Below are 10,419 nucleotides of genomic sequence, written 5' to 3' on the forward strand. Positions count from 1 at the left end.
ACCCCACAAATCTTACTGGGTTGCCCCAGTCACTCTGGGCAGCTTCCAACATATATAAAAACACAATAAAACATTAAATGTAAGAAACTTCCCTGTACAGGATTGCCTTCAGACGGCTTGGGGAGTCAGATAACTCCATACCCTCCAACATTTCTCCAATGAAAATAGGGACATCCTAAGGAAAAGTGGGACATTCCGGGGTCAAATCAGAAACCGGGATGGCTTCTCTAAATCAGGGACATCCCTGGAAAATAGGGACACTTGGAGGGTCTGGTAATGTATCTATTTTTAAAATAATTATTCATATGTTCTAAGATAAGTCATCTAACCTTGTGTGAAGCCTCCAAGCTGGTTGGTTGTATATATCACCTCTGGGGCCACAACAGTTCAACCCTTAAACTGTAGTTGCTGGGAGGGAAAATTATAGCTGGAGTATTCTGGGACTCCAGCCTCTGGGAATATAAATATGAGATTGTATCAGTTCTCATGTAATATGTGGCAATGGATGATTAAATGATTTGTTGATTAAGGCACTTTTAAAACTTGTGATTCTGTGTTTAGTTTTTCTGCCTATTTTAATTTTATTCCATGATGAGTACCGGTAAATGTTGAGATTTTGTTTTGTGTCCAGGTCAACTCAGAACTGCAACATTTTTTGCTATTGCCACACATGCACATATCGCAATCACCATCCTGTTTACCGTTTGGACACTCCAGGAACTCTGGACTATAAAAGCCACTGGGAATCCAAGGGAACCCAAACATCACTCTCCAGGGACTTGCAGAGATGAAGGTTCTGGCCCTCACTCTCTTCTGCCTCCTCATTTCGGTGAATGAAGCCAAAGTATTTGAGAAATGTGAACTGGCTGCACTTCTGAAACAGCATGGGCTGGATGGATACCATGGCATTAGCCTGGCCGACTGTGAGTTTGCTCTTCCTTTCCCTCCATCTTTGCATTTTTAGGTGTTTGGGGACAAATCCTGCCCAACCAGGATCCAGCCCAGAATCATTTTCAGTATGAGGCTAATGTTTAACTAGAGTTTTTGAAACCCTGATTAAACATACTAGTGGGGTGGGAGAGTGGGAAATAATGCCAATATAAAAAAGAAGAAGTAAAGGACCCCTGGATGGTCAAGTCCAGTCTAAGGCAACTCTGGGGTTGTGGTGCTCATCTCTCTTCAGGCTGAGGGAGCCAGCGTTTCTCCACAGTCAGCTTCCAAGTCATGTGGCCAGCATGACGAAACCACTTCTGGCGCAACAGGACACCGTGACGGAAAGGCTGTTTACTTTCCTGCCACAGCAGTACCTATTTATCTACTTTCACTGGTGTGCTTTCTAACTGCTAGGTTGGCAGGAGCTGGGACAGAGCAACAGGAGCTCACCTCGTTGAAGGGATTCGAACCATCGACCCTTCTGGTCGGCAAGCTCAAGAGGCTCAGTGGTTTAGACAACAGCGCCACCCACGTAGCCAATATATTTCACTCCTGGCAACAAATGCACCCCTTTGCTTTCAGATAGCGCATGGGTAGATGAGCCTAAAAAGCCTGGGACATAAATTTTCATGGCCCTCTTGCAGCTATGGAGGCTCACTTAGCAGAAGTAATGTATTTAGCATTAACTCTGGAAGTGTACACTCGATTCCAACCTAACTAAGGCTCCTGGTGTATATTTTGCTCTAGAAGGCTGAGTTTTGTCAGAATCGAGTATACATTTCCAGAGTTAATGCTAAATAAATTATTTCTGGTAAATAGGCCACCATAGCTGCTTGAGGCCATAAAAAATTGTGTCCTGGGATTTTTAGATTCATCTACCCATGTACTATCTGAAAGCAAAGGGAAGCACTGATTGCCAGATGCGATCCCCCCCCCCACTCTCTTACCCAACTAGTATACCCCATTGTGTCCAGCTCTAGGCAGCACAATTTAAGAAGGATATTCACAAGCTGGATATTCATGAGCAAGATTACCAAGGATCTGGAAACCAAGCTTTATGAGGAATGGTTGAGGGAGTTGGGTATGTTTGGCCTGGATAAGAGGAGACTGAGAGGAGATATGATAGCTATCTTCAAATATCTCAAGGGCTGTCACAGGGAAGAGGGAGCAAGCTTGTTTCCTCCTGCTCCAGAGAGTAGAACCCAAACCAATGGATTCAAGTTACAAGGAAGGAGATTCCAACTAAACATCAGGAAGTGCTTCCTGATGGGAAGAGCTGTTTGACAGTGGAACAGTCTCCCTCAGAAGGTAGAGGACTCTCCTTTGCAGGGAGATTTTAAGCAGAGGTTGGATGGCCAGGGATACTTTAGCACTGCAGGAGGTTGGACTAGATGACTCTTCCAACTCTACAGTTCTATCATTCTGTGATTCTAAGAGCTGTCTCTCCTCCCCGCTTCCACCTTCACTGAGGATTCAAGGGGGGGGGGCTGCTTTGCAAAGCACATCACTCCAGGGCACAGTAGCATCAAATCCTTTGCTCATCAGCTGGTAAATGGAGGATTCGTTCCTCCTGGGTACTGGTTTACAAGTGCTAGGGCATGGGTAGGCAACCTAAGACACGAGGACAGGATGCGGCCCAATCGCCTTCTCAATCCGGCCCACAGACGGTCCAGGAATCAGTGTGTTTTTACATGAGTAGAATGTGTCCTTTTATTTAAAATGCACCTCTGGGTTATTTGTGGGGCATAGGAATTCGTTCATTATTTTTTCTCCAAAATATAGTCCGGCCCCCCACAAGATCTGAGGGACAGTGGACCGGCCCATGGTTGAAAAAGGTTGCTGACCCCTGTGCTAGGGTTACCTGCCTCTCCCTCTCCCTGCTTGATGCCCCACCCAATAGCCCCATATATGCAGCAGTCCAGGGCTGCCTCCACTCATCTTGGCAAAAGCCCAGATCAGTCGGGTTCAGTTCAGGCAGTGCCTGAATCCAATGCACAACCCTAAACGTTTCTTTTCAATGCTGGTTTTTTTTTAAGTCACACACATTTGCTACAGTTAACTGACAGAATGTTTTAAAGTTACTTTGTTTCAAGTTATTGCAACTTTGAAGGGGGGGAATAATCTCCCTCTCTCCTCTGGCCCTTTTCCTTCTCACTTTGTTCCAGGGATCTGCACAGCTTATCATGAAAGCAAATACGAAAGTAGCGCTGTGGGGCCACCAAACACAGATGGCAGCCAGGACTATGGGGTTTTTCAAATAAACAGTCGCTATTGGTGTGACAATCAGCAGGGCGAAACAGCCAATGGATGCAGAATCTCCTGCAGTGGTAAGCAACTTGGTGCCATACAGATGGCCAGCAAAAGGCCTCTGCAATTTTCCAGAGAGGATGGGTTGTGTTTTTGAAGGAAGCACCCAATTTGTCTCCCTTCAGTTACCATTCTCCCTCTGCAATCCACACGCTCACTTAGAAACCTCATTCCCCACCTTATCACTACATTTCTATTGCCACCCACCCCCAAGACATCCCAGCTTGTGCCTCTATTCTAATAAGCAAAGACCAGGGACAGGCCTAGCCTTGCTTTGTCCACCTCAACAACCTCGGGCTTCTCTCTTGTTGCCCTGACCCACCATCTATCTTGGGGGCCCAGGCTCCCTGCAGTCCAGAAGGTCGTCACAGGTTCACAGAAGCAACGACGAGGGAGGACAAATCTGTCAATTCCAGTTATTATTATTGTTAATACTATTATTGTTAAAATTATAATATTATTATTCTTTAAAAGGCTCTAGATTGTTTAATCAGCCAAAGGGGGTGGGCAGGTGTGGGGGACTCCCTGGTCCTGAATAGGGTCACTGTGTCCCTGAAGGACCAGGTGCAGAGCCTAGAAGTCATTCTGGACTCACGGCTGTCCATGGAAGCGCAGGTCAATTCTGTGTCCAGGGCAGCTGTTTATCAGCTCCATCTGGTACGCAGGATGAGACCCTCCCTGCCCACAGACTGTCTTGCCAGAGTGGTGTATGCCAGATGGGTGGGGTATAAATAAATTATTATTATTATTATTATTATTATTATGGCGGCAGTGAAATCTTCTTGCTGAATGGCAGGAGATGCTGTCATACCCACTTCCCCCCCACCATACAGTGATAGTAACTAATGCATGGCTATTGTCTTGCTTATTCCTGGTGTCTCTGGTGCCCTATAGAGGTCTCATCTGTTGCTCATACATCCTGCCCCTGTGTCCTTTGCCTCACCCTTGCAACTCCACCACCACAGCAATGGCCATTTAGAAATAGCCTTACAGTAAGGCAGTTTCTCATTTTCCCTGTCTAAAGTTCAGTTCTCCATATTTCTGCCTAAAATTGTTTTTTTTTTAAGAGTAGCACATTCCTTTGCATTTTTGGTTGCATTTGTATGCAACTGTAACTAATGTAATGCATCTTTCTATGTTGTTCTCATTAATATATGGGTTTTCCCCTACCATGCATATTATTTGGCTGGAGAACTGCATTGAAAGATTAGGAATGATAACTGGATTTAGAGATTTTGAAACTGTGTTTTGAAAGGCATCTGTCTTTAAGATTGCATATTATTTCAGGAAGTGCAAATAAGTTCACCCCCTGTTCCTTGCCAACAGCTGTGTCTTGCTGGAGAAGCAAATAAAAACCATTACCTATCCCTCTCTGATGAATAGTTCTGAAGAATTGCTCCTCTTTGCCCCCAAACCCAGTTCTTGAACTTAGATGGGAAAGCATCATCAACACAGTGGCTCCTTCTGCTCCCCTTTCTCCAAGCGTCAGCCAAGAATGGAAGGGGAGGCAGTGCATCTTGAATGCCCCCCCCCCAATTAAAAAACCCACTACCTATTCCCAGACACACTCTTTAGCCCCCCGTGATTCTAATGTAAGAAAATACATTTTCAGGCTTTCACCCATCCATAATGACAGCCAGAATGCTTTGAGTAAGGTGAATTAATTGTGTGAATAAGTAGCGCTGTTAGGATTCCTACAGCTGTTACTGAGTAGCTAGCACAGGGTGGAATCTAACACAGCCCTAAATAAATGTTCCATAAGCCAAGGATTTCTGTTTCCACATTGGAACATTATGCCCCTCTCCTCTCCCAGCACGACCCCTCAATCTGTTCTAAGGGTCCCCCTGACCCTCTGAAGCAGATTTGGCAAGGGCATGGGGCACATAAGATGAGGGGAGAGGGGAAACCTTTCTCTTGAACTTGCAGTCACTATAATTAACCCCCACACAGGGAGGGAGAACTTCAGGGCAAATGTGGCCTTCCAGACCTATCTGTCCACCTCGCATGACTTTCCCTTGACCATGCCCTCTCTCATGGCCCTGTTCTGTGTGCAGCCCAAGTGCTTCACCTGAATGTGCCCTTGAACTGTGATGAGACCCCCTTGCTTGCCTGCCTGGAGGATAACAAGACAAGATGGGGGTTGAAAACTCTGACTGTTCTGTGGCTACTGTAGCTGGCTGCACAAAGAGTCCTATCCTTTGACCCACCCACTTTTGCCTCTGCACTAGCATGTGGCCCCCATAAGAGGAATTGTGGCCCTCAGGCTGAAACATACTCTCCAGCCCTGCCCCAATATCTGAAGGCCAGTTCAAAGGGGAAATGCTCTAAATGCTCCCCCAAAGTATTCCGGCTTTGCATTTGAAAGGAAAAGCACTTCCACATTTCTGAGGCAACCCAATGTATCCTTCCTGAGTGCAAAGGCAGGATGTGCTTTATGGGGTTGGAAAAAAGCTCTTTAGAAAACCAAATACCCTCCTTTTCTTTCTGCTAATTTTGTCAACAGCTTTCACAAATGACGACATCACAGATGACATTGAGTGCACTAAGACAGTTGTTCGTGACCCCCAAGGGATGGATGCCTGGTGAGTCTTGCTAACTTCTCACTGCTGGCAAGACTCAAAAGCAGCTGAGATTTCAATTGTTGTGACTGCATAGAGACATGTCTTTCACTAGGCTTTGTTGCAGCTAGCAGCTAAAGATGCTTCCTCACTAGGCACTGGTGGTGCCTCAAAGATGCTTCCTTAAACGTACAGCAATGACTTTTGGTGGCTCTTGCCTGTTGGGAGCTGTAAGTAAGGTCAGCATTTTCTTTCAGCTCTTTGCCACAGCAACACAAGTACCCAGGTGTGAGTTTAAGGGAACAGTCTAACAACTGAGCCACTGTAAAGCAGTGGTCAAAAGTGATGGACCTGGGAGGCCTGAGTTCAAATCCCAGCTTACAGTGGTGTAGCATGGGTTGCCAGCACCCTGGCTGTGCTGAGGAGTCAGTGGGAGGGAGGGAAACAGATGAAGTACACATGCGCACTGCCTAACAGTGTTGGTGTCACGCTGGAGATCGCAGCTGCAGAGATTAGAAGAGTTGTTCCGTTGTCTGGAGAGGTCACTTCCTGGTTCACACGGATAAACCATTTCCAAGAGAGCCCTGCAACAGAAGGGCACAGCAGTATTGAGGCAGCACTTGAGGTGGTCCTTGAGGTATTGCAGTCTTGAGCCAGTGGGAGAGTCTGATTTCTTCCAAAGCAAAGTCCTAATAAATGCCTGGCAAATTGCTGGGGAACATGTTCTTACATTCAAGGCCACTACAAGGCATGGCATTGCACAGCACAGCAAGCGGTTCAGGATGCTGCCAGAGATGGTCCTTCCACCTGACCCAGCTGGGCTCTTATTAGGCTCATGTACTGCAGCTTTCCCATTTACTCTTGGCCCTGGGGGTAAAATGTGGTTTATGAGAAAACTAGGAGAAGGGAAACAAAACCAAGGATCTTGAGCAGCTTTCCCCAGTCTGGCGCCTCCCAATAGTTTGAACTCTAATTTCCATCACCTTCAGCCAGTGTGGCCAACGGTCAGGGATGATGGGAGTTATGGTCCAAAATACACAGAAGGCACCAGGTTTGAGAAAGCTGGTTTTTAGCATGCTTAAAGTTCCATGACAAATAAGGTTTCATCAGGTAATTCTGGGGTGTGGATAGGTAGACTCTACATTGACCACCAGCACTGATCATTCTTCTGATGGAATTGCACCTCAATATGAAGGTTCTGGTCTAATGTCCAAAGGGAACTGATTAGCATTACAAGTGATAATATTGAATTTACTCCAGAATGTTTTTGGCTTTCTATGTTTACAGGGTATAATGAGCTTATCAAGTTTAAGAACTTAATTTTGCATTTCCTAATTGCAGCCAGATAAATCATCACCTGACAGGGGGGAAATCTGGGTAGCTTAAACTGAACAGTATAGTACAGACCAGTTTGGATTTTAGCAATAGAAAGAAAATTGCCCTTAAAATGCAGATTATGCAAGGAAAAGAGGAAAATAATCATTTTACACCACTGGAAGAACCTTGTTACACATGCATCTTGTAAGACTTACAAAAATACACCACAAGGGCAGTTATAGGCATTTGGCAACTTTAATGTATGTAACATGAACTTGGGAATGATTTATTTCTTGAAGAAGCCATGATGTGCCTTGTAAATTGTACCAGTCCCTTTGTTGTTAAAAGAGAAGAAAAGAAAAGAAAAAAATCAGGGATGGGTTTTAAATAGATTGCAAGGGAGCAGGAGGGGGACCAGGGGGCAAAACATTATGTGATTCTGTGGTTAGTCTGGCCCAGTCAAGGTCACACAGTGAACAGGAAGAAGGAATGAGCAGCTGATGCTGAGGCCTCACTGGGAAGCTTTCTGAGGTTCTTAAAAGCAATCCATTTCACCCATTGCAGTCCAAAGAGCAGTCGCCTTACTCCCCACCATCCTCATTTTTTGCTTTCATTTTTCTTTCTTTCAGGGTTGCTTGGAAGAACCATTGCAAAGGAAAGGATCTCTCCGAGTGGACAGCTGGCTGCAGCCTTTGAGCTCCATAGTCCTGTATGAGATCCAGCATTTCTCTGGATTTTTCCTTTAGTGACAGTGATCTCTACAAGCAAAATCCAGCTGCTTCTTTCTATACAAGCATTTACATACTGTAACTCCCATGGTGCAGTAGAATAGCTTTCTTTCTACAGGAAGGAGAGAATGTATTTTTAAAAAATGTGTCTGGAGTGGGCAGCGATCTTGCTTGCCATTGTGGGTTTCTCTGCTTTAAGAACTTCAATAAATTGAGTCCAGTTAGAACTCTTTTCCTGTTTGATGAGTGAATGGGAGGGATAAGAAGCAAGAAGCAATCAAACATTGCTCTGTTCCCTGATTCCACTGAGTACTTATTGATTATTAAGGAAAAACTATTATTATTATTATTATTATTATTATTATTTCATAATTGGGAGGCAAGGTAAAAAAAAAAAGACAAAGGACCCCTGGACGGTAAAGTCCAGTCAAAGGCGAATATGGGGTTGCAGTGCTCATCTTGCTTTCAGGCCGAGGGAGCTGGTGTTTGTCCACAGACAGCTTTCCGGGTCATGGGGCCGGCAGGACTAACCCACTTCTGGAGCAACGGAACACCGTGGCTGAAGCTAGAGCACATGGAAACACCATTTACCTTCCCACCGCAGCAGTACCTATTTATTTACTTGCTCTGACATGTTTCTGAACTGCTAGGTTGGCAGCAAATTGAGAGGTAATTTGGGCTGCACCACAATACCTGTGCAACAGTATCCAATAACCAGCATGGACAAGCTGATGAATTCCTGATTACTTTCATAACCATGCTAGCCTCTGGGAGGTATAACCTGTGTAGATACAGAGCACTTCCGCCTGACCCATGCCTGGAAAGCACAGGTCCGGAAGTTTTCTGCTTGTCCTGTGCTTTCTAGACACAGGTTTTACCTTGGCCCTGCTGCTTTCCCCTGGGAAACCTGTTCTTTAGCTCTAAATCAGAACAAATAGCATTCCACAGAAAATCCCATTGCTGTTTGTTTCAATTCAGCACAGTTCTCTTTAGCTGATTGCAGTCTCTGGGAGCTCGAATCCAGGAGTTTGAGAGGGAGACCCGGAGTGCTATTTCACAGTGTGCACAGGACCAAGAGACATGAACAAAAAGGGAGCTGATGCAGTGACCTGCAATATCTGTGCCATGTTTCATGGGTATAGCCAGGATTTTTGTTGAGCTTTTCGGGATAGATTACTCCACCCACCCACCCACCCCTTGGCTATGCTCATTCCATGTTTGTCCTCCTGCCTGTGAACGTGCAAAATTACTCCTCCAGCAAGTGCAAGCTGGTTGTCTTGCTGGAAGAGAAGGTACAGCAACTTGAGGCCCACCTATCCACACTTTGAGCTAATGGGAAAGATGAGGAATTTCTCGATAGAACAGAGTGAACTGTCCTGGAACAGAGATGACAACAACAACAACAACAACAACAACTTATTATTTATACCCCACCCACTTTGTGCGGCTCCCAACAGAATATTAAAAACACGATAAAACATCAAACATTAAAATCTTCCCTAAACAAAGCTGTTTTCAAATGTCTTCTAAAAGTCAGATAGTTGTTTATTTCCTTGACATTTCTGTGGGATGTAATCCACTGGGAGCAGTCAAGTACAACATTCCTTGTTCTGCTAGAGTGGACATGCAAGGGGATGTTGGCCAAGCCAGTCGAAACTTCCTGTTCCTCCTGGCCTGGAGCATCCTTCCTTTTGCATGTGACTAGTGGGTGGGAGTGACCTTTCCAGACCTGGTAAAAGGCCAAGGCATGCTGCCACTCTCTCCTCTTTTCCATCTTCTTTTCATCCTGCGAACTTCCTGGACTGAACTCCTGGCTGCCAGCCAAGCAGTTCCCCAGGTCAACTCCCTTAAGGGATAAACCTGTTAGTATACAGTAAGTTTGTAACTTTAAGCCTAAAACCTGCCTTCAGGGGTCACACTGTGCTCTGCCTGATCATGAGTAAATTTAAAAGGGGATCTTACCAGGAACATACAATTCAATCTGAGGCAGATTGAATTGTATAATAGTAAAAGGTTCTTACAAGCCTGCAACCAGCTTTCTACTGAAGGGGAATGTAAACTCTGCTAAGTAAAGGAACTTGCTAGTGCAAGTTAGGAAGGATATTAATAAACAATATATCCTCTCCTGCAACCCTGAACATTCCCGCAATCTGATGGGAGGGCATTCCACATGGCGGGTGTCACTAGCAAGAAGGCCCTCTGCCTGGTTCCCTGTAACTTCGCTTCTTGCAGGAAGGGAACCGCCAGAGAGCCCTCGGAGCTGGACCTCAGTGTCTGGGCTGAATGATGGGGGTGGAGACGCTCCTTCAGGTATACTGGACTGAGGCCGTTTAGGGCTTTAAAGGTCAGCACCAACACTTTGAACTGTGCTCGGAAACGTACTGGGAGCCAAAGTAGGTCTTTCAGGACCGGTGTTATATGGTCTCGGCAGCCACTCCTAGTCACCAGTCTAGCCGCTGCATTCTGGATTAGTTCTGGTTTCCAAGTCAGCTTCAAAGGTAGCCCCACGCAGAGCGCATTGCAGTAGTCCAAGCGGGAGATAACCAGAGCATGCACCACTCTGGCGAGACAGTCCG

The 10,419-nt window shown here is 45.6% G+C and overlaps 1 protein-coding gene across 1 annotated transcript; it reads left to right on the forward strand.

Moving 5' to 3' along the window:
• Window positions 1-726: 726 nt before the first annotated feature.
• LOC308486809 (lysozyme C, milk isozyme-like) lies at window positions 727-8,059 on the forward strand. The gene is made up of 4 exons (XM_081023927.1): window positions 727-923; window positions 3,099-3,260; window positions 5,744-5,822; window positions 7,745-8,059. The coding sequence occupies exons 1-4, from the start codon at window positions 788-790 to the stop codon at window positions 7,809-7,811; spliced, it is 444 nt and encodes a 147-aa protein (XP_080880053.1). The 5' UTR covers window positions 727-787; the 3' UTR covers window positions 7,812-8,059.
• The last annotated feature ends 2,360 nt before the right edge of the window (window positions 8,060-10,419 follow it).

The sequence above is a fragment of the Podarcis pityusensis genome, assembly GCF_964106645.2.
Source record: "Podarcis pityusensis genome assembly, chromosome: 10".
Lineage (NCBI taxonomy): Eukaryota > Metazoa > Chordata > Lepidosauria > Squamata > Lacertidae > Podarcis > Podarcis pityusensis.